The 25,065-nt window shown below is 37.8% G+C and overlaps 2 protein-coding genes and 1 long non-coding RNA gene across 5 annotated transcripts; 1 reads left to right on the top strand and 2 right to left on the bottom strand.

Annotated features, from left to right (window-relative positions):
- Positions 1 to 4,004: 4,004 nt before the first annotated feature.
- Positions 4,005 to 16,184, bottom strand: LOC137960478 (uncharacterized). 3 transcript variants are annotated; one of them, XR_011114173.1, is made up of 5 exons: positions 15,929 to 16,184; positions 13,726 to 13,812; positions 13,112 to 13,155; positions 6,057 to 6,285; positions 4,005 to 4,412 (listed from the first exon to the last, which is right to left on the bottom strand). It is a non-coding gene; the product is annotated as an uncharacterized lncRNA (long non-coding RNA). The 3 variants fall into 3 exon arrangements; XR_011114174.1 differs by lacking the exon at positions 13,726 to 13,812; XR_011114175.1 differs by lacking the exons at positions 13,112 to 13,155; positions 13,726 to 13,812.
- Positions 16,185 to 18,362: 2,178 nt separating this feature from the next.
- Positions 18,363 to 22,422, top strand: LOC137959515 (DNA-directed RNA polymerases II, IV and V subunit 3-like). Its single transcript, XM_068806876.1, has 3 exons — positions 18,363 to 18,919; positions 19,336 to 19,573; positions 21,957 to 22,422. The coding sequence occupies exons 1-3, from the start codon at positions 18,459 to 18,461 to the stop codon at positions 22,233 to 22,235; spliced, it is 978 nt and encodes a 325-aa protein (XP_068662977.1). The 5' UTR covers positions 18,363 to 18,458; the 3' UTR covers positions 22,236 to 22,422.
- A 48-nt stretch (positions 22,423 to 22,470) lies between these two features.
- On the bottom strand, positions 22,471 to 25,044 carry LOC137960507 (stress enhanced protein 1, chloroplastic-like). The gene is made up of 4 exons (XM_068808150.1): positions 24,949 to 25,044; positions 24,770 to 24,871; positions 23,438 to 23,607; positions 22,471 to 22,820 (listed from the first exon to the last, which is right to left on the bottom strand). The coding sequence occupies exons 1-4, from the start codon at positions 24,992 to 24,994 to the stop codon at positions 22,716 to 22,718; spliced, it is 423 nt and encodes a 140-aa protein (XP_068664251.1). The 5' UTR covers positions 24,995 to 25,044; the 3' UTR covers positions 22,471 to 22,715.
- Positions 25,045 to 25,065: the final 21 nt, after the last annotated feature.

Raw genomic sequence — 25,065 nt, 5'->3', positions numbered from 1 at the left:
GGTTTGTTTCAAAAACCCAGGAAAAAAATGAGAATTTAACCATTATTATTCCCAAAAAATGGTTAAGAATAATAATGATCAAATTCTCCTTTTTTTTTCCTGGTCTTTTCTTTTCCATGGAGTTCCAACCAGACCCTAATACTCCTGTAGAAAGAATCAAGTTTCAGAGTCATGTCTCAATTACATGAAATTAAGTTAGGGTCGTTCATTCATGCAGTTTACCAGTTTCCTCAAATTCAGTGAGCTACCATCAATTGAACTCTGAGCCATGTCTTAGTATTAAATGGAAGCAGAGTCTCCAACCCCCTTGAGGAAAAGGGAATCCCCCCTCTCCTCCAAATAAAATAAAATAAAATACACATACACATACACGTATTAAATATGTAGAGCAAAAACTTGAATGACAAATACAGACTTTTGTGAGTGGCAACTGATAAGAACAGTTGGTTTGTCAATTCATACATCCCCATATGGGGGAGAAATGGAGACAAGGTTCATGGGTGTAGTTCATACTTGTTAGAGAAGAGGAGAGGTGGACATGGTACCTACCACACGTGTGGACATCATTCAAAGGCTGTCAATGAATGAACCCTATCCCCGTGACAGCCTCAGAAGGATGGGTCTCTTTCCATCCTCTCTACCAGTACTACATCCAAGATCTGGAATGAGAGGTTTGGTGGGGATGGGAATAAAATTGACCCATCTGTGTATTCCCCCCCCTGCATTCAACTGATCCCAATTGCTCAAGCAGCATGAGCTTTCCCTTTCCCTGAATTGAATTTTTTACCTGGACTATACAACAAGGCAGTTTATTCAGATGTAAATATGGTTTCCTATCTTGAAATTGGGGACCAACTCGAGCTCTCGAAATTTTTTAATCAACAAGGTGGATTGGGTTGCCCGAGATCAAAGGATGGACTTAACTAGGGTGTCACCCTAAATAGAAGGGACGATTCCCCCTTCAACCTATATGTTCTCCTCTAGGGTCTGTTCGGAACCCTAAGGAAAAAAAAAGAAAAGAAAATGAGAATTTGATCATTATCTCATTTTTATTAACTAATTTTTTAATAATAATGGTCAAATTCTTTTTTTTTTCTCTTCTTTTCTAGGAGTTCCAAACAGACCCGTAAAGGCTAACCAACTCCTTCTCTAAACCCTGGAGTCGAAAAACAATGGTATTATGACTCAAATTGGGACCTTGCCCTGATGAAAGCCAGATCAATTCACTTTCCCCAAATCCAAATGCTGATCCTGAGGCCCAAGGACAAATCAAGAGGACTCACAAGAAATAAAAGAGACTAGTTTGAAGCTAGCCTGACTCACCCTTTCACTAGGAACCAGAGCTTCAATCGCTGTGATTCCAGATTTTCCAAACTTCGTCCTAATATAAGATGAAATCAAGGTCATCCATTGTATAAGATCAAAATAAATAGACAGTCACATGAGTAAAAAAATGAATTGAATAAAAATCTTGTTTCTTCCTTTCCCCTTGTTTTAAATCCAGTAAAGGATAAAAACGAAAGAAAATAAAGCAAGTGATGTTGTTGTCAAATTAGCAGAGATACCAAACATGGGTGGCAGCCACCTTTGAGGGATGTTGCAGAAAGAGGAAGCATATCGAAATCCGAGTTGCTTCCATCGAATCCTGAGGAAATTTTTTTCAAAAGTGGGTCCCTTTTAATTGAATGGTGATGTCTGTAAATCATTGCACCAAGAATGGTTTCATACATAGCTTTTAGAAGCCTGCTTGGCCCACCTATCAAAAGAAAGGCCCCTGCAAGACACAAGTCGCAATTCCCAAAAGTGGCAGAATACTTTAGAAAAAATAATTGTTTTGCATTAGTCCTGATCCAATATTCGATCTGTCTTAACCTCTTCAAAAGAGGAAAACGACTATGGTTTCATGAGCCACCTCAGATTTTCTGACTCAGCTCAGCTCAGTTCGAGGAGTCGGGATCAGACTCACCAACTCTCTCCAACTCGGAAAATTAAGTTTCGAGTCAGGTACAATCACCTCAGTATAGCTCAGCTGTAAAGCCCTTTTATTATTTTTTCCTTTGTTGCTTTTGCATTTAGGCCTTTTGGTATAAAAAAGCCGGTTAAAAAAAATAAAAAACTTCAACTGTCTCGTCCTTGCCATGAAAAAAGCCAGACACAAGACGTCTTTCCTGGTTTTGAACATCTTTACTTCAGAAGGCAGAAAAATAATTTGAAAAAGTCAATTGAAATGGGCGATTGGCCCAACCATACTTACGGATATCTTTAATCACCAAATCTGTCCCTGGCTGTCGTCTTGATCTCCAGCCATTGAAATTCTGACAGAAAAACAAAGGAATGAAAACTACACTTGTACTGACACTAAGTAAAAAATTGTCAACTTTATTTTCTGTCCCTATCTTTTGACGTTTTTTACTGTTATTAATAGGTTCCACTGTTAATAATCGTAAGAACTGTTCCACCAAACCAAAGAGATGAGAATCTTTTACTGCAAGAAATGTTCATCCCGGTTAGAAGTCCATTTCAAGTCCTGTTCCGCCCAGGGCACTGATGTAACTCGCACCAGAAAAGGAATTTTAATGTAGATAATTTGAGTTTCGAGTTCCCATTCCCAAACTGTTGTACATCCTGCTGAAGACTGAAATTTGCGAAAGTTGAGGGGAGAAGAGGAAACCTGAAACTGTTATTTTTGTGCTGTGAAAATGATGTGCAACATTCTGGGGATCTTCCATGGTAGAATCAACAATCAGTTTAACACGCCCAACGATGCCCTGTTGATGAATAGTTCCCTTCTCCATGGGCACCAAGCGTGTCAGGCAGATTCAGACGCATCCATTACCAGAATCAAAGCAGCATCACTTCACGACATGGGACCGAGCATTAACAGCAGGGACTGTAGCTTTCTTTTCCTTTTCCTTTTTTTGGAGTCCTAAAAACTTTTATGGGTCAGAACAGTGAAAGGTGCCCATGTTGCAGAAGATGATAGAATATACTCACCTGTCGTAAGACTGTTCAGAAACCGACCTGACGAGATAGTTTCAACCAAGTCCAGATCCAAGGGGCTCTCGGATAGCACCTTTAAGATGGGGTACCCCAGAAGCAAAGCCATGTTTTCCGGCACTAAATGGGTCACATGTGGCCAACAGTCCCGCCTTTGTCAGATGTAACCTCTTCAAGGGCCATATTTGTGTCTCCGGCGGTCCCTATCTCTATGTCCATTAAGAAAATTTCTCTCATTTGGCAGTAACAAGCTATCCAAAGTGAAGGTTGCCATCATTGATGAAAAGCATCTATGCTTGGTTAAGAGGGAGGAAGACTTCAGTGCCAACTGAATATAAGTCCAAACCATAAGACTGGGTAAGCAAGTCGTGTTTGATCAGAAAGTGTCAACAAGCCACATCGCTGTTCTATTGATATATTGGATGGATTAAAGGCAGAGAAGTATATCCCACTGTAGCAGTTTATTCATTGTACATATTGACGGTGACTCTTGGTGAGTAAGTGACTGAGAACAATGCAGAATTGGGCCTTACCTAGCGGCAATGAATCAGTTTCGGCAGAAGTAGCAGTGGATACCAGCGGCTGAGCATGAGAACCAAACAAATAGGCCTTTCTGGGGCACAAAACTTGCAGAAGAATCAATGGAAGATATGTCCAACTCTTAAAGCATTAATGAAGGAAAGGTCACGACTTTGGTTTATGTACGCATAGACTTTGCCATTTAGGAACGGAAAGCAGAGTAGCGAAGTTAAAACCTTTTTCAACTTTCACTGTTAGTATTCCAAATAAATAACATGCAAATGAATGCACTGACTACTCTGGGGAACACTTCAAACCAAACCCTCTTGTAAGTACCACTTGGAGAACTCTACATCCACAAAAGAACTTATTTTGGACCCGAGAGTAATTTATGGGCAAGCAAACTTCTATGATAAAACACTTGCTAAACACAAGTTCCAGCAGAGAAAATCCAAATCAAGAGCCTGAAAAGATTATTATATCAGATGCGGCTTTTGCAAGTAGATATACTGGACAACGATCCACAAAATTCAGTGCTAGAAGTAACAATAAAAGCCGGGGAAATTTCAAACAAGACTGTCCCTTGAACCACTATACATGCCATCATGAAAGCATTTGCAACAAACAGAACTTTCAAGTGTGAACATAACTGATACACCACCGAACTGATTTTGATGAAACTTTATATACAACAATCAAAGACATTAGCTCTGGGTGGACTATATCTTTGAACAGCATTTGGATTCTCCTGCATGACAGGAAAAGTGGATCATCCCCAAGATCAGTTCCAAAGGGACTAGCTCCCATCCAAACCCACTAGATGATGATTGATCCGATTCCATATAACAATTACCCCTTTTCTGCTTGCAGGCAAATTCGTCCAAAGTAATGGATCGCTGCATAACATTCCAATTAACAAGTTAACAACATCCTCGCTGCCTTGCACATGTCAAAACATCCACAAGCATCAGAGACATCTCATACCATGCATATTTCATAAATCATAATAAACCCTTTTATTCTAATGCTTCATGGACTTAAATCCCTCATGATCCAACTCACTGATCCTATTCTATTCTATTAACTGTTGAGCTTACAAGATAATGAAAACCCAAATGCAGAGTGTATCTGCTCAGATTAAACTATTATTTTCAGTAACATTTTCACTTAATTACTGCGACAAGATGGTATTCACATTATAGAAGAAATTTATCAAGCACTGCATGCTCCGGAATATGAATGACCGGCAAAAAGCAGGTGAAGCAAAAAGTTTGCCCCATACCAGGACTACCAAGAAAAGATTGTAATACACTAGCTCTTCCATTTGACTAAAAATAGTTCATATTTTTTGCCACTAAAGTTTTGACTATTGTACTATTGATCATTTTCTTAGATCAAAATATCATATTTGGAATCATCAATTTCACCCTTTCCACCACCTGTAACAAAAATCTATGACCGGCTCTAGAAGCTCTAAAGCAGTCGACTATACTAAAAGATATATCATCTGGGCCACACTGCCCACCATACCAACCAACCCAACAGCATGCTGCCAGACAGCAAAAACGAAAAATAACCAACTTTAATGAAAAAAGGAGAACAGTACACAAAAGGAAATTTATGAACATTACATTTGTAGGACAAACATATTAGTAATAATTTTATGAATGATCTGGGTGAAGTAATGGGTAGACAATTAACTAGAGCTCTTCGATTCATGGCCAACACATTCCATCACCTGAACACCTACTAAAAAGGGCTACCTGAGTAACCTCTCCTAACATGGGGAAATTCATCCAACACCCACTGGTTTCAGTTGCCACAGAATTTGCCCAGTCCCAACAAAGCCTATCTCATTGGTGATATCAGTTTTTGGAATTTTTTATAACAATTACTTTTTAACTAATGAAACAGTATACAAGAGTCCTGATGAGATTTGAACCCAAGACCATACAGAAGAACAGACATTGGTTTATCATCATAGTTGTCCTAACTATGTCATGGCTCACCCTTATTTGGTCATGGGTGTTTGTAAAATCTCTGTTCTAGTCCCAGAATGAAATTGAAGGTCATGAGAATGTCAAAGAACACTGACTGTGATGAATGAAATTTGTTAAACCCTTGGAATGAAGCTACTAATGTACTTTTCCGGTGACCTTGTTGAATCTACTGAAGAACCTTTTTTTTTTTAAAATTGTAATCTAGTGAAGAACCTTGCTCCTTAAGCTATGCTAAACAGTTTAAATATTTATTTATGAATATTGGTTACCAACTAACACGTAATATACTGCAAATGCCTGCTAGATTTGAACCCAAGACCTAAGATAAAGAAAACCATAATGGGACTATCGTGCAATTGAGATAAAAAAGCAAAATAGTCAACTCCAAAACAGTCAGGGCAGTATTTTGCAACATTGGATCCTGAGTTCCAGTTGTGAATACAGACACTTTCAGCATAAAAAAAAGGTAAACAAAACAACGATGAAATACAGTTCAAGCAGCTACATTAGCAACTGAGACAGAGAACAAAGAAGGCCTACCCTGTTCCAACTGGTATCACAACAAACCAAAGTCCATCTAATTTTGTTTAGTGGCCCTTATGTGTTACTTTTCTCTTTTTCTGAGAAACACATATATGTGTTCTTGAAGAGTTCATGAGTATATGCTTTTCACATATTGGGCCAGGTTCTATATTTAGGCATGGACATGAGGGGAGTGTTGATGAGAAAAGAGGCCCATCGTTCTATGGCTGTACATATGCTCCCAAATCTGCAAAACCACAAAAATATAGTTGGTAGATAAAACTGGAATAGGATTAACCCAGCCACCACTTTCCCTACACTAAGAAATTCCTAGTTTTCAAGTTCATAAAAGAAGAACTTGAAATTTAAGATGTTTTGTAACTAGCAATAGCAAACATAAGAGAAGAAGAACATTAAGAAATTATTTGTAAAAACTTGAAATCGAGTAGAAGGAAGAGAGAAATTGAGAAGAGGGAAGAGAGGAGCAAAGAATTTGAGAGAGAGACGTCTAATCCAGTATGATCCCCAGTCCTTTTTATTAAGTGAGATCAATAAATTACAATAGTACCCCTCTATACTTACAACTAACTTAACACCTTATATCTCCTACATTACATATCCAAAATACATGAAAATAAAACCACAGATACAATTAAAGATGCTGAACAAGATGATGTAAGATGTAAGAATTACAGCGGTGTGAAATGACCAAAATACCCTTCTGATCATTTGTTAACATCATTCTTAACAAAGAGAAAGAGAAAGAAAGCTGTTCCACCAACTAAAAAGAAACTTTCTATTAACTCCTCAAAAACTGATGCCAAGTTATAGCTAATTCCCCATAAACTGTAAAATAACCATAGGCTTGCCAAAATAAGTTACATCGCCACAATGGAATCTTCTTAGGACTTGCAAGGTGGACTTGTAAAAGCTTGTAGATCACTTCATTTAGAAGTACCAATTTTCAGTAGATCAGTGACAGGTTCTACCCTTGAGTTAAAGTCTGCTAGAAATCTTCTACAAAAACAAGCAAGGCCATGAAAATATTGTACATCATGAATGTTGTAAGGACTAGCTAATCAATAATTGCTTCAACCTTAGCTTCATTTGGCTTTAATCCTTGTCGTGAAACTTCAAAACCCAAGAAGGTAACTTGATAAGTGATCAAAGAACACTTCATAAAGTTTGTATAAAGCCTCTCCTTCTCAAGGGTATGTACTACCTCCTGAATGATAACGATATGTAGATCAGTCAGAGTGTAAACAAAAATACCATCTAAATATACAGCTAAAACTTGCCTACTAAAAAGTAGCACCTAATTCATCACCTGTTTACAAGTACTATGTACATTGGGAAGCCCAAAAGGTGTCCCTAACCATTGATATAGCCCATCTCTTGTTTTAAAAACTGTTTTCCACTACTCACCAAGTCATATTCTGATTTAATGAACCACTTTTATAAATTTTGGAGACAACTATACACCATTGAGTTGATCTACCAAATCATCCAATTAGAATTGGAAAGCAGAACTTGATGGTAATCTGATTTACTGCTGAGCTGATAAAACACAAACACCAAGTGTTATCTGTCCTGGAATAGCACAAGGACTGGTACTTTCCCATACAGAACCTTTCAAAATTAGCACTTCTACATGTTTTTTTAGCTCTTCATGCTCTCTAGGAGACATTTCGTGATGTGGATGATTGGGGAAGCTAGTTCCAAGTATGAGATCAATATTATACTGTACCTCTCTCATAAGTGGAAGTCCAAAGGGTAAATCATTAATAGTCTCTTGAACTCTTCAAGTAGAAGCTTAACATGTTCTTGAGTATTACTTTCAGCTTGTTGTCCATTATGGTGACCAAGAGAAATAAAAGCAAAAAACTTTAGGCCCCTTAGTAGGCAAAAGAATTAGTTTTTGCCCACCAACAATGAATGAATAAACGTTTCTCTTGCCATTGTGCATTACCTTTCCATCATACTACCTGGACCGTTTCCTGGCATGTCCCAATTGGTTGCAGCTCTTTGGAAATGTCTCTGGAAATGTCTCTGGCCACATTCTCAACAAGGTGGGGTCAGATCATTGGCCAATCATGGTGACCACTTCTTTTGAGAAATGGGGACCTTCTCCCTTCCATTTCGAAAACTCATGGCTATCTGCAAAAAAAACTGATGCTCTTATTGATGGTTGGTGGTCGGAAGGCCCAAGTCTGGGCAGACAAGAATGGGCTTTTCCTCTGAAGCTCTGATACTTAAAAGGTAAAATCAAGGAATAGGCCACTTGCCACCGTACTGCTCTGGTTGCCAAGAAGACTTCTCTCCTTTCTCAGATTGTAGACTTGGACCTTGCGGAAGAACAAATGTTCTTAACTCCGGAGGAATTTTCTTCCTGAGTTTCTCTCAACTCTAATCTCAATTCTATCCTGCATCAAGCGACGATCCGTTGGAAGCAACGTGCCAGGTTTAAATGGCTGAAGAAGGGAGATGCAAATACAAAATTCTTTCATGTCGTGGCATCGGCAAAACGTAGGTCTAATCGAATTACCTCATTATGTATTAATAATGAGGTAATGTCGTGTCGGACCTCGATTACTAATGTATTGCTTAAGTTTTTTATAGACCTATAATCGGAGGAATGTTTCAATAGGCCTAAACTTCAACACATTAGCTTCTCTCGTCTCTCTCCTGCCGCCACATCTCTATTAGAGCTACCTTTCTCAGGCGGGGAAATTGAGCGTGCCGTTTTAGGCATGGAAAGTGATAGGGCGTCGGGCCCTGATGGTTTTAATGGAGATTTTCTAAAAATATTTTGGCCCCGGCTCAAGGAGGATATCTTAGCAATGATTCACGGCTTCTTCAGAAATGGTGTCACCTTTCGCAGTATCAACGCATCTTTCATTGCCTTGGTTCCAAAGAAAGTTAGTGTTGAGAAGCCGGTGGATTTCCGACCAATCAATCTCGTCACAAGCGTTTACAAAATCATTGCTAGAATTTTGGCTCACCGTTTAAAAGTTCTTCTTCCAACCGTCATACACAGAGGGCAAGGAGCTTTCCTCAAAGGAAGAGAAATTTTGGATTCTACTATAGTTGCACATGAGCTTATCGATCATTTCCGACGTAACAAAGAACCCAAAATTGCTTTGAAACTTGATTTAGAAATGGCCTTTGATAGAGTCAATTGGGTCTTGCTCGATGAAATCATGGAAAAAATGGGTTTTGGCGAAAAATAGAGATTTTGGATCAGAAGTTGTGTGGGCTCGACCTCCTATTCTCTCCTCCTAAATGACTCAGTCTGTGGGTATTTCAAAGGGACTAGAGGAATTAGACAAGTTGATCCGCTCTCTCCACTTCTTTTCAATATGGTTGGTGAATTTCTCTCTACTATGTTTTACTCGGCAATCAATCTTGGGTGGCTTCCTCCTACTAGTACACAAGAAGCCCTTAATATTCTCATCCTTTAGTATGCAGATGATACTATCATATTTGGAATCGGTAACACTGAGGGTGTCAGAAAGATCAAAGCGGTTTTGGGTCTCTTCGAGTTAGCATCAGGTCAGAAAGTCAACTGGGAAAAGACCACTCTCATGGGTTTTAATGTTAGCCCTAAGCTCCTTGCAAAGATGGCAAGTATATTCAGTTGTACAACAAGCCACTTACCGAAAACCTATCTTAGCCTGCCATTATTCAATGGCCGCATCTGCAAAAGTCTTTGGAATCCGATGGTTGAGAAAATTGAATCCCAGCTAGTAACCTGGAAAGGACGTTTTACTTAGTAAGGCAGGGAGGCTCATCCTTCTCAAGTCTTGTATTGCAGGTATTCCAAATTATGCACTATCTTTTATGGCTTGTCCTTCATCCACATGTAAGACTATGGATAAGCTCAAAAGAAGATTTCTATAGAGAGGATCGAGTGATGATTTTAAATATCATCTGGTCAGATGGGATAATATCTACTTGCCAAAAAATATGGGTGGCCTGGGGATTCGGAAATCCAAGGATATGAACCAAGCACTGCTCCTTAAATGGTTATGGAAAATTAATATTCACTCCTCAAATCTTTGGAAGGAAATGGTTATCGCAAAGCTTGGTGGGATCACTCATTGGTGGATGTCAGGGGGTAATCGGAGAGGTTTATCTTCAATTTGGAGAGCGCTATACCTACTTCTTCCAAAATTTTCTTCTGGCAGTAGATTCTATATTGGAAATGGTAGATCTCTCAAATTTTGGGATGATCTATGGATGGGGCAGGAACCGCTACAGAATGCCTTCAGAAGCCTGTTTCTCCTCTCTACCCGCAGAGATATATTAGTAGCCGATGTTTTTGAAGAGGGTGGTATAAACCTCCATCCTAGAAGAGGTCTTTCGGATACAGAACCGTTGGAGGCCAGTCGATTGATGGACTCTGTAATCTTGGTAAAAATTCGTCCTTTGGTGGTAGATAAACTCATTTGGTGGCCGGACAAAACAAGCACTTTCTCAGTATCATCTGCATTCGGATTCATCAATGGCTGGAATGCGTCTCAACAGGATCATGAGATCTATTTTGTATGACGTCTTTGTGCTCCTCCTAAGATTAAATTCTTCATGTGGAGTGTTTGTCACGGCAAGATTCTCTCGGCAGACGTGCTTAGAAGAAAAGGTCACCCCTCAATCGACCCCCTGTGTCCTTTTTGCAACATTGATGCCGAGTCCACAAGTCACATTCTGCTTCAATGCATATTCTCATGGAAGGTGTGGACATCCATTCTTAGCATGTTGGGGATGCAATTCTGCATGGCAGCTGATCTGCTCTCATTCAGTAAGTCGCTCCTCGGTACGTCCCTTCCTGGCCTCGGAAAGGTGATGCTCTCTGCTTGTGCTAGTTTCATCCCATGGGGTCTTTGGAATGAACGCAAATCATAGGAGGTTTGATGGTAAAAGTGAAGCAGTTGACCTGACCGGGTGGCAAACTGAGTGGTGGGGCATATTTCTTCTTGGCTCCTGATGAAGAAGTCATTCTCCTCTTTTGTGGGTACCCTTATCCATGAAAACTAGATTAATTTGGCTACGATGCACTCTAGGACAAAGGTCCCGATTATGCAGAAATGGATCCCTCCTGAACCTGGTTACCTTAAGTTGAACTTTGATGACTCTTCTCTTAGTAATCCCGAGATCTCTGGATTCGGAGGGGTTATTTCGAATCATTCAGGCAACCAACTTTTCTCATATGCCGGCCCTTTAGGAATCACCGACTCTACAGCTACAGAGCTTCATGGCCTTCTCAACGGGCTCCGCGTTTTCAGAGATAAGTGCATCGGTCCCCTTCAATATGGTCATTGGATGGTGCGAGTGTGCATCCTCTCCCCCATGGCACCATTGGGACACTTTTCGGAAGATTATTGAAATTACCTCAGTTTTATCTTGTATTTGGTCTCACATTCCGAGATCTGCAAATTCGGCAACCAATGTACTTGTTAAGCAGGGAGCTACCCTACAATCGCTGGTTATCAGGGATATGCTCCCTCTTTTGTAATTTCTATTGTTAATATAAATACATCTTTTAAATAAAAAAAAAACTTTCCATCATACTATCTATCGTGATCTTCTAAGTAAAAGGTGGCATGCATCCAAGAGAACAAAAACACATCATATGTTATCCTCATACTTCTAACTATGGCTAGTCATTTTGTAGGAACAGTCCTAGCATCAACACTCTTTCATACAAGATTTAATTTTTTCTATAGGACCTTATGTTCGATCTATAAGCACTAATGATCTCACAGCAACGCCCCACCCCCTCGGTGCCCACCCAAAAAAAAAAAAAAGAACTACTTGTGGCCTTTCTACCACAATGGATATATCAGCATCATTGAGTTTTCTCGAATATGTTACAGCTGGCCCTTATTGGTAAGATCTCCTTTGAAGAATCAAAATGAAATTGAAGACCATGAGAATGCCAGAGAACACTGGCGTAATTAATGAAATTTTTTATAACCTAGGAATGAAGCTCCAATGCACTTTTCCACTGACCTTGTTGATTCTATTAAGGAACCATTTTCCTCTTGCTAAACTAAACAATTGAAATACTTATTTACAAATGTTGGTTACAAACTAACATGGCATACTACAACCACCTGTCAGACTTGAAGTCAAGACCTGATATGAAGAAAACTTAATGGGAATATTGTGCAATTAAGCAATTAAAAAGCAATATAGTCAACTCCATGAAAAGTAAGGGCCATGCTAATAGATCATTTTGCAAACAATTGATAATGGAACTGGCTTCCATGTGTGAGATACTAGAAACATTTATTATAAAAATAAATAAATAGAACAATGATAAAATGCAGATCAAACAGCTAAATTAGCAACAGGAAACAGAGCAGGTCCTATCTAGTTCCAACACGGTATCAAAGCAAAACCAAGCTGATCTAATTTTGTTTGGTGGCCTGTTTTTGTGTTCAAAGTGGCTCATGTATATCTCCAGATGTTGGATCAGGCTGCTTATTTAAGCTTGGACATGAGGGAAGTGTTGGTGAGAAAAAAAAGTCCACCAATCTTTGGCTGTACATTTGCTCCACATCTCAAACTAGTTGTCTAATAGTGAGAGAAATCGTTGTATTAGAGGAAATCTCACATGTTATCATACTTAGCAAGATTTTGTGCTTATTACTTGAAAAAGACCTTCAAACATCAGCTAGTCACTCATATAGAAACCAGCCCAGCTTCGACACTCCCCTTTCATACAATAAGACATGGTTCAATTTTTTCTATATAAAATTATTTTATAAATAATTTCCCAGAGCCAAAATATTTGTGGCTATTGTACAGGCAAAATCCGTTTTTTGCAAGGAACTAGCCGACCCAACTGGTGGGTCAGTTCAGCTAATGAACCAGTCTGTAGGATCATCTTAATCATTGTTATCACTTCACACTTCAAACTTTGAACTAAAAACTAGTAGTTGCCAAAGGGAACACTTGATCTCATCACCCCTCGCCAATACAAGGGTGCCACTAGTCATCATGCTTCCCTGCTCCTTTGTACTGGTAAGATTATATCTGCTATTAAATCAAAACTGGTCATTAAACCATACCTATTCAACCAAAGCCAACCACACCCCCACTTTGACTGCTGGTCCTGTTTCAAAGAATTGGTGTGAATGGTTCAGGAGCTTTTCTTCCCAAACAACAGGAAAAATATGTGATCAACTTTGACAGCTTTGACAAGCATTCATAGCTTCACACTAATTAAAGAGCGAACCTTGTTTTGTTTCACAAACAATGTAAAGGATATAAATCACATGGATCAGGGCTGGTGATGTAGCTTCCAGTTTCAACAAATTAAGTAGAATGGCATAGATATGCACTCTGATAATTTTGAATCCAAAATCAATCAGCTTTCATCAGTGATATGTAAAGGTCCAGAAGGATACTTAGTCATTGGTGTTACCACTACATCACATAGAGCCACGAGATTTAGTGATTTTTTAATAACCTAACAAAAATGATATTTGGTGTTCTTTGAAGTTTAATTATTAGGTGTCACAGTTTTTACATCCTTCATAAAAAAAAAAAAAAAAATATTAGGTGTCACAGTGATAACACTGACCTGAAGATTAAGCAAGTTCTATATGCAATATTACACAATGTGGTTAAAACATCAACCATGTCAGGTTTCAGCTTAAGAGAGTTTCAGAGAGGATCTTACCTAATCAACAATCAGGTTGAAGATTAAGGCAATGAAACAATTTCAACCTTTAAGTAGATGCACTTCTTCAATGAATTCAGAATGTGCCTTTTCAAGAAAAAATTTAAGTAGATGTAAGACCCAGATTTCTTTTTTTTTTAAGAAAATGAAAAAGAGATTTCATAAAGAAGAGAAATTTCATTAGAATCCCATGGGAGTAAAATGTCCAACAGAGAAAGGAAACTACGATCTAAAAGACTAGGCAGCACAATAGAGAATGAAATAAGCTAATCCATTGCAAAGGCAGATCCCACAACAAGGTCTTGCCACCAAATGTCAGTCCCAATGGGCCATGCACACTTTGAGGGTTGTGCATTCAGTGTTGTCATGGGAATACAACAGTTCTCAATCTATTGAAATGTTGACTTTTTAGAAAAGAAACATAATTCATTGACTTGATTTTTTTAAACAAATTCACTGACTTGATTATAACTAAATACAATGAGTCTCTATTATAATAGAAGAAACAAATAGAATCAAATTACAATTAAACTACTCAAATCTCAGTTACACCCGAAGTCTACCACCTAAAGATAAACCATAGAAGAATTAAACAATTGAACATAAATAGAAGACTAAAATAACTAAAATACTTTTAACTGAGAGACTACTATGATACTTCCTCCCATAAGACTCTTGTAAGATTCTGTCATATTAAAATTCTTTGTGAGATTTCTTTTTGTGAGAGTCATATAAGGCTCTTCCATACCTGCTCTTCAACATAAAAGATTTGCAATCCCAAAAGGGTTTTCTTCCCTGATGCCCAACTGATGACAATAACTACATCCTCTTCTACCAGAGGATTAAACAAGTCATCATCATATACCTTACAACCTTAGAGGTGGTTCATCAACTCCACCCTCGCGAAGCCATAATGTCCAAATGTGGCACTTACTACTTTTTTGGGGGGAATAATAACAAGGCAATAACTATAAAGTCTTGGACAACACCGGCCCCAGCCAATTGGACCAAGATTAGCTCCGAAACGATTGTCAAGTTTGAGCTCGTCCAACCATGGAGGTAACAACTCCAATGGGTAGGGAGACTGGATGGGTGCTATCGAGTATATTTCATAAACTTACTCATCCTAAATAAAAATTGGTGAGAAGTTTTTTCAATGATTCCACCTATTGATCCATTTTCCCCATCAAAGGTCCTGATGTTTCTTTCTCTCCAAATACACCATGAAATCAGTACCACATTAAGCATCAAACCTTTCTTACCCGCCCTCTAGTCTCAGGTGACCCAACCTAACTCGGGCAACCGGACCTGGATTTCACCGGGGCAATGTTAGGCCCTAAGTCCCGATAGCAAAACCCTGGATTGAACAAGAGAAATGGTTCGGTTTATGTGTATTCTAGAAACTTTTCATTTGTAAGATAGAAAATAAGTCTAGTTATACCAGTACCTATAAATAAAAATTTTAAAATAAGAAAAAGAATAAACAAGACCCACACGTGCTACTTTATGATAATGGTTTTGGAATACTAAATAAAGTCAAAAGCCGTTACAGGACCAAAAAGAATAGTTTCAAAACTCCTTTCTCTTCTTGGAAGACTTCGGAATCTAGTCCAGACTTCTTCGAAACAAATTTACTATGCAAAGAGAAGGATCTAATGATGATTCTAATGCCATGTAAAGTCTCTCCACAACTAAGAGACTTTTAGTACCCATAATCCTCAAGACTTAACATATTTACATAGAGCAAGTAACCTTTCATGGTGAATACACAAATAAAAGTAATTTCCGTGGTACCAACAACCTTGCTAAAATAACAACTCGGTTAAAGGATAAAAGACAAATAGACATTTTAGTTCTCCGAACACGTTGAAATTTCTACTTCCAACACATTCCCGAGTTCTCTTTTTTCGGGGCAAAGTTAGTCAGTAGAATCGAGAGACCAGAAAGTACAATAAGGATGAAACAAGAATTTCACAAAAAAATAAATAAATAAATAAAAAAGTTGACCCTCTAATTGCTCCAACAAACTAAACTTCTTTAGACAAGAGGCAGCTCGTATTTTAAGTAAACCACAATCTTATTAATTACTCACTTCGGGTCGCAAGCAAAGTGACTTCAAAAAAATTAACGAATAAACAGAAAAACAGTTCATTTCAACCACTGATACCATGCAGATGTAAATATTGAAAGTTAGGGTACTTACACTAAGTCGAGCGTCCAATAAAACCAGGGAATCGACACAGTAGCAACAGACGAGAAAAGCTGGGATCCCTGGAAGGCATAGAAACTATGGCTGTAAGGGATGATAGACCTGTGCTTCTATAGATCACTGAGCGTGTAGGGGCTTCCCTCCAATCCTTCCCCTAACTATGCCATGGACGAGCACCGGACTCTATAGTGACCGGGTCGGTGACGTTCAAATGGGAAAACGGACGAACAGTTTTACCGGGAAAGTTCATTTTTCCTTTTTGAAGTTTTTATTATTACAAGCGGGAAACCCGTGATATGCACCAAAAAAATAAATTAAACTTAAATCAAATAATTAATTTTATGACATTAAACTAATGTCGGGAATAGGAGGCGGGATCCAACGGGGATGGGGCGAGGACGGGGTTGAAGAATATTGAAACGGGACAGGGCTGTGGTTGGGAAACCAACCCGTTCGGGTTTTTTTGGTTCAGGGTTCGGTTCGGGATTTGACAAACCCATCCCGACCCGATCCGACTTTTTTAATGTTTAAAAATATCAACAAAATATAAATTAACTTGTTTAATAGATAGTTAATATATGTAAATTAAAATATATTTTAATAAAATATATAATAAATAAACCATATTAATTAAAAAGACGACTATAAGCAATATTTATGTGCAAAGGTATGAAACATGAAATATACAGGAATTAATTAATATTAATGTTAAAAATAATGTTAAAAAGTATTTAGAACTAGATTAGTGTAGATAAAAAATAGAAAACGGTAAAGAGAGAATATAAGAGAAGAGACGACGAAGAGATATGAGAGAGATCACGAGGAGGAGAGACAGCTCAAGGTTAGGGTTAGCTCTCTTCATCTCCGTTATTTATAATAAATTGAAATTTTATAAAATAACAAGTATACCATTGAACATAGGAGAGTATGAATAGAGTTTTTGTCCTAGAAAAAGATAAAGCTAAAAGGAAATTTACTCCAAATACATTTTTATGTGTCCCCCCTCGAGTTTGTACATAAACATAAAAAAACGCCCAATCTAAGTCTAAAGTGAAACTGTTTTAACCACCTTAGTGAATATGTATGCCAATTGATTATTTGATGGAATATAATGCTTGTTAGTGATTTCAACTTTAAATTTACCTTGAACAAAATGGCAATCAATCTCAATATATTTGGTAGTTTCATGAAAAACTTGATTTGTAAAAATATGGATGGCAATTAGATTGTTACAATAAAACTGCATATATGCCACCACAGAGAATCACAATTTGAGTAGCAATGGATCTCAATGACAATTGTAGAGCCTAATCAACGCCCTGTGTTGAGTCGGTATACGAATCGACCTTTGCGGTAAGGTTACCGTGGGGGTTGGAAGGGGGATGGGAAACCCCCCTCCCGGGGGTGCACAATATATTAATTGTTGTTTCATTAAGGGTAGTTTGAGAATTTTACTCTTGTATCGCGGTTGCCTAATTTCCTCTTTATATTAGGGATTTATCATTGAGGAGCATCAGTTGTGGCCGAGAGAAGTTAGAGAAAAATAAGACATGTAAGTGTGTGCAAAATCTCTTATGAACTATTTATTATTTATAGTGGATTACTGCAACAGTGGAAGACAGGATGTAGTCTAACTTTGAGTTAAACACGTATAAATCTTGTTGTGTTTGTTCCGTGTTTGTTTTTCTTTTATTATGCAATTATTATTATTACTTTCATTACTTTATAATTATGACGTCTGATTCCTTACGACTAATTGCATTAGTAATAGCTCAATATTATACATTTGCACTTGATTGTGCTACTGTATTTTGTTTTTTTATTTGCCACCTAATGAGATTGCTTCGAGCCATAGTGCAATTGGCAAAAGTTATGTTTCTATCATTATGAGATCCTGCCCAATTTGCCTTTGCAAAACTTTTTATACCAATATGTCTTTTGCATGATGGTCATTGTCTCGATTTTTTCTTAAGATATCACAAAATTCTTTCCAATGCTCACCAACGAGAAATATGAGATTGATGCATAACATCGAGTGACTAATAACATTCATAACAAATGAATTATCTGGTCTAGTGACACGAGTTTACCAATTAAACGCTGAAATATCTCTACATCTACTTTTTCACCCACTTCAACATATAGTTTTACACTGGGATATTTACTATTTTGACATTCATAAACCATTATAACTTAAATTATTTCATGATTACAGTCCGAATATGTTGAATTGTAAGACTTATATGATAATAAAATCGTATAAATGTATAATATGAAGTGTAATAACCCTCACAGTCATGGTTAATTTATTCTATATTTGCACAATTCTGCTAAGGTCCACATCACAGGTACCAAGATCGTTTTACCTGTGACAGGTGTATGTGGCAGAGCTAGAAGAAATAAGGGATTTAAATCAGAAAGTGTTTTTCTGCCAGTTATTAGGGAGAGTGGAGATTGGGGGAACGGGAAGAACCCTTGCAAAACCCTCTAGCCACCAAAGAAGAGAGGTGCGATTGCTGCACTAATGGACATCTGCTACCAGCGCTTCCCGAAAGTGAAGATCCGAGAGATGAAGGACGATTACTTGAAATTCGAGCTTCGGGAGACTGACGCGAGTATGGCGAACGCACTCCGCCGTGTGATGATCGCGGAGGTCCCAACCCTGGCAGTTGACCTCGTGGAGATCGAGGTCAACTCCTCTGTCCTGAACGACGAGTTTATCGCGCACCGACTTGGCCTCATCCCACTCTCCAGCGACAATGCTATGGAGATGCGGTTCGCCCGTGACTGCGACGCCTGTGATGGCGACGGTCAGTGCGAGTTCTGCTCCATCGAGTTTACTCTAAGCGCCCGTTGCACTGATGACCAGACGCTCGACGTTACCAGCGCCGAGCTCAGGAGCTCCGACCCCGCCTTGTGCTGCCCCGTTGATCAGATTCTTCGCCCGGGCGCTGATTCCAATGGATACGATGGTTCTGAGCAGAGGTTCCTCTGCACTCCTCTCTATTATTTTGTTTTCAGTTGGTAATTTTTAGCTTAGGTATTTGTACTGTCTCTTATTGTTAATTATCAAGGAATTAGGGTCTGTCATCGAAAGAATGGATTAGGGTTTGTTTGCGAAAGGAACTAAGTTGAGGTAGACCTATATGCTTTTTGAATGCTGTCTCATTTTCCAATACTTCACTTCTATTTGTTGTTTCACTTCTATTTGTTGTTTCATTATTTTTTTGCATTTCTGTCTTAACAGTTATCTCTTTTAGGCATGTCAGTATATGGCATTTTATTGCTCATTTTGGTTATGCTAAAACGTGGCAGAAACATTCCTCTTCTTAATCTTAATGGTACTATGCTAACTTTTTTGTATTTTGTCGATATCATCTGTCCTGTTCTGTCTTCTTTAGGGGAATAACAATAGTCAAACTACGTCGTGGTCAAGAATTGAGGTTAAGAGCGATTGCTAGAAAAGGAATTGGTAAGGACCATGCAAAATGGTCGCCTGCTGCCACTGTGACTTTCATGTATGAACCACAGATCCACATCAATGAGGATTTGATGGAAACTCTCACTTATGAGCAGAAGATGGAGTGGATTGAGAGTAGTCCGACAAAAGTTTTTGGCATTGACCCCAACACTCATCAGGTTTGCCAAAGCAATCTGTATTCTCATGTTTCTATCCATCATGGAGTTACTTCGTACGATGGGCTTTTGTGTTTCTTTTTTTTTCTTTTTGACTTTGGATGCTGTACTAGATGTAGGGATTTGTCCTTGGTATGTTTTTTTTTTTTATGATGCTTTCCCTTTTAATTTACTTCATTCTGTTTGGTTGACTTTCAACTGTTTTTTGCTATCTCTTCTTGATTGTTATGGGGGAAAAGATGGCTCAGTGAAACAAGTTCTCTATGATGTTAGGCCAGCACTGCTGCCTGTACTTGTATAGAGACCTCACTCATTCTTGCTTATCCGATGAGAAAGAGGAGAAGTAGTGGGGAAAGAAAGCTCTGAATGTTCCTTCTCTTCCTCTTAATCTTCTTACTTATTTATTTATAAAAATGTTCTGAAAGATATCATGAACTTGTCACACCTGTCGGACGTAAACCTAAGACCTGATTTTAAGAAGTGACTGCCTTTCTCAATCAAGTAAAATTTTCCTACAGATGGTGATCACATTTACATTTGTAATATTAATGAGCATTTGGCCTTACTAATGATATTTGCATCCTCCATGTAAAAAAATGAGTATTTACTTCCTACTATATAGACTGGTATTTGATTTGCAAAATCTGGAGTAACAAAAGATGACTTTGTGGAGCGTTGGTTTTTTATGCAGGCCAAGTTCTTTAAGTTGTTACTCTTTTGTATTTCAGTGTACACTATGATTTTTATCAATGTGTTATGCACCATTATGGTTGCAAAAAAAGAAAAAAAGAGAGAAAAAAGAAAGTTGAATGAGATACTTTCTGGCAAAATATGACAAGATGGTACTTAAGTTGTTTCAAAGTCCTTGTTCTACTGGATGATGTAAAGAGAAAGTTCTTTGAGAACAAGGCTTAGTAGTGTTGAATTTCTTTCGATGAACTGTGATTCAGTTTAGATTTAAAAAAAATGGAAGAAAAAAAAGAATGAAAAATGAAAGAAAATGATTGAAAGAATAATGAAACATTTAAGGAAGAAAGATCATACTAATTTTAGCTTGTTCATCTATTTTTGTGCCTTTAAGTTATTTTGGCATCTTCATTAACAACTTATTTTCAAACATTTTTTAGTTCTTTTAGGTCCCAATGTTCACTTTTGAACAGATAAAGAGGCGAGTCTCTTATGGTTTTATATTTTTTGATTCTTCATATTGAGTCCTGCAAAATCTTCAAAGCGGTGTTTTAAGTTCAGTAGGATTTTTTAGGAGTACTGTTTCCCTCTGTATCTGCATCTGCTGTTCGTTTGCCTTTTAAGATATAAAGTCACTTATAATTAATTAGTGATCTGTAAGCAAAAGAGAATACAAGAAATAGGAATGGACAATCTTATACTTTAATTTTTTCGTTTTTCTCTTAATAAAGCTTTTAACCTTGCCCAAAATGTTGTATAGAACTTTGAAATATCTGCAGGATGAAACTGATAATGGGCTATGGGTTATGCAATCTAGAATATTGTTGAATTGTATTCTATACATAACCAGTGCAAAATAAAAAAATAAAAAAAAATAATCTGCAACTCTTGGAATTTTCATGAACAGAGTTCTCTCTTGCATCATTGGTTTTGTCCTTCGATGTAACTAACTATGTCTATCACGAGAATCGATGTAAGAGATTTGAGTCCTCTGTCCCACAATAGAACTGTGATTGTTGGAAAAACAAAAGAGGCAACTGAATACTGGAAAGGACATCTAAAAATTTATTGGTTTTAAACAAATACATTAGCTCTTTATGCCCTGTACAGGAATTATAATTGAAGCAAATGAAAAAGATTTTAAGGATCTGAGTAGCATACATGTGTGTGTGTTTGTATACATTTGTAAATACGTCTTGTGCATGTTTTTATCTAATATTTGTGCTCGTGTGTATTTATGTAAATATGTTAAACCCTGTGTATATGTTGATCTAATCTTTGTGTGTGTGATCTCTTATTTCTTGTACATGTTTTGCTATAATATTTGCATACTTTTATTTCCTTTGAGATTATATTGAACCTGATCGTCAAGACCAGTGCTTGAGATTTAGACTAGAACAGTCTGGGCATTTTTCAGTTGCCCAGATGGTATTGTGAAAGAGGAAATCAAGGTTATTATTGTGCTCTCTCTCTCGCTCACTCTCTCTCTCTTGGGGCAAAGACACCCTCGACTACATTATGGATCGGTCATTTGTACCAATATGCACAGTGAAGATGTCATTGTGCTGATTTGAGATGCACTTATAGCTTCTCCTATATCTGCTAGTGATGTTCTCTTTCTTCAATCGTGTGCTTTATAAATTACAGGTGTCTTTTGATTAAAGGAATGATTATTTATTCTGCAATAATTAAATTGTAGGTAGTGGTGCTTGATCCGGAAGCCTATACTTATGATGACGAAGTGATTAAGAAGGCAGAAGCAATGGGAAAGCCTGGACTTGTTGAGATTTATGCCAAAGAAGACAGCTTTATCTTTACTGTGGAGTCAACTGGTGCAATTAAATCATCTCAACTCGTGATAAATGCAATTGAAATTCTGAAGCAAAAGCTAGATGCAGTTCGCTTGTCTGAGGACACAGAGGAGAGTCTTGACCAATTTCGCGAGCTTGGTGCTCACCTGGGTGGGGGAGGAAACTAAACCAATGATCAATAAACTTATAAGGGTATTGTAGGCTTTTTATTCCTTGTTCTGACTAGTTTCTTGATTCGTCACTGTGACTTGATTTACATTTGTGGAGTTCAAGTTCAGCAGACAAAAGGACTTTATGTTCCAAAACCTTGCTCATCAGAGTGTCCTCTCTTCTCTTATCCCTAAGCTCATTTTACAGAGAAAAGAACTAGAGTTGATAGTTGACCAGTAAAAAATTCTTCCATTACATAATTGCACGATGGAGCTTCTTTAAATACTGCAATAGCTGAATTTCAGAAACAGCTATAAAAAGCTTCAGCTCTTTCAGTTGGCAAATATACATCTAATTTTACTCTTACACCGAGATATTGTACTACCAGTGCAGTTTCGCAGACATTTTTCCAATACTCAAAAACAAATGGGAGTAATAAACAATTATTAGACATGAATTTTGCCTTTGTTTCAACAGAATGGATAAGTTTGGGAACATTAATCTTTAGATGCAGATTGGAAGATGAATACAGCTGTAAGAACTCCAACCAGTCCGGTGACTGCCAAAGCTACTGTAGGTAGCGGCGAAGTAACCCCAAAGTTCTGCAAAGTGAAAAATACAATCTTGAGAGCTTTCTTTTTTTCTTTTTCTCTAAGGCAATAAAAATGAAATAAAGTAATGTGAAATAAGAAGTGGGTGGGTCAATTTGGATTTTACAATAACCATAGGGTGTTGTTAAGGAACAATCTCACATAGATTAGTAAACACAAATATCTTGATTTTATTAGTTGAGAAAGAGGTTTTTTAAGTTAGCTAGTTATTTTGGATGAGCTTTGGACCTAACTTTCTCTCTCTCCCTTTCTCTTTCTAGCTTAGCCAAGACAAAAGAAAAAAATGGGTGTGATCTTCTTCTCTCATCCACTTTCTTTTATTTTCATTGTCTCTTTCCTATTTTTCAATTCTCTGATGTGATCTTCAGTCAGTGACATGTTGATGTATTATATTTAGAAGTCTAATTAGAGTATTTCTTCTTGAAAAGCTTTCATTCAAGCAGTCAGATTCCATGTTGAAAAAGAAGTTTGAAGAGTGTAATATAGATGAAAAACAAGTGCTGCCAAATTTAAATTATAAGCAGACATGGAAGGATGCTCCATTAAGTGCATTGAGTGTTTTTCATATTCACAAAAAAATGGAAGTTGCCCTGTGTGGAAAGTTATACCTCCAAAAGACCCTTTCCTGTGGCAATCTCCACAGTAATTGCAGACGCAAACCCAACCATAGCAAGCCGGCCTAGCCATACATCCAATCCACCACCCTCTTTAGCACTCTGCTCACACCTGATGGAGACAACAATTTCACGCTTTCTTTGTAGAGAAATTCTTGAAACCACTGAGGATGAAATAAATATCAGATACTTGCATAGTTAGTTCTGATGGATTTAGGATAAAGAAACAATCTCGTATCCATAAAGCCAAACACTCATCTGGCCTGCAGCCATACTTGGAATACTGCACTGTTCAAGTAAATTAAAATGTTGAATCACGAATGAAACTATTCTTCAAGGGATTCAGAGGTAGCCAAAACATACATCTGGTGTTGCAACCTTCTACAATGTTCAAGTAAATTAAATCTTGAATCACGAATTAAACTATTAGTACTCTTCAAGGAATTCAGTATCTCTGCCCGTTAGACAAGCTAACGGCTCTTTAAGCTCTTTCCCACCTTCTTAATAGAGATAACGGATAATACTTATCCCCTCAGATTTTTTCTTGTAAGATAGATATGTAATCTTAGGTGCGAGGTATTGAATGGAACTTGTAGAGGGTGCATGGATTGAAACATTGGTTGATGTGCCAGTAATCGGAAGTAAAGACAGATGAACGAGAGTGTGTCAGACGAAAGACGATCAAGGTGAGACTGAAGTGTAGTAAAGGAGAAAATAGACTCAACGAATTTAACATGGTGTGACACATAAAAATGAGAGACAGTGGGTTGAAGACATAAATAGGTACTTTGAGTGTTAGAGTACCCAAGAAAGACATATGGAAAAGAACGTGGAGTGAGTTTATGGGAAGAGTATAACATGAGCCACGGATAACAAAGGCAACCAAAACTTCGGAATTTAGAGTAGTTAGGAGAAATGACAAACAGTTAGGCATATGGTAAAATAAGATTAAACATCCGATAATACTTATTCGTAATCTCAAATCACCTCTAAGTGCTCTGTAACTCAGTCCTATTAGTAAAAGCACTCAATCCTCAGCAATCCAGTATGAGTGTATTCCGTATATTACACCTCACACGATAAAATAAAGATTCAACTTGCTCTCGAGGGCAACCAATTCCCTTCTATTTCTTATGAACTACACTAGATTGCAGTTCAAACTTCCAAAATTACTGCAATTTAAAGGGACAACAAAAGATGCAACTGAATGAAAAGCAGCGTACGAAACTGTGCAGCAAGAAAGAAGCAACAAGGGAAGCGCCGATTATAATGATAAAGTCTTATCCATTCCCAAAAATTATAAGAAAATCAGTGGAGCGGACTTACAGAGTGGAGAGCCTTGGCGGAAAGAAGAAGCAATTCTTGGGTGCGCGGAGGTTTTATACCTCGGGATAGCTCGGGAGGGACTCGCTCTGGCCACATTGCAATCTGAGTAAAACAAAGACGGAAAAATAGTTGAATGAAGATTCCCAAATCCCAAACAAATTGACAGAGTGAGGGGGCACCTATAAATGAAAAGGCCAGAGCTGCGGATGCATGAGCTTGGGCCATGGCTGCTCTGTCTTCTGAAGAAATTGCAACCAAGCCCTCTTCAGTCTTATCTATTCTTCTATCTCTTTCAG

The sequence above is a fragment of the Aristolochia californica genome, unplaced genomic scaffold, assembly GCF_029961685.1.
Source record: "Aristolochia californica isolate CCGP_79_NKW_82.1479 unplaced genomic scaffold, dmAriCali1.0.hap1 SCAF_3, whole genome shotgun sequence".
NCBI lineage: Eukaryota > Viridiplantae > Streptophyta > Magnoliopsida > Piperales > Aristolochiaceae > Aristolochia > Aristolochia californica.
The sequence above is the reverse complement of the archived record's forward strand: the minus strand, read 5'-3'. Positions and strand labels throughout refer to the sequence as shown.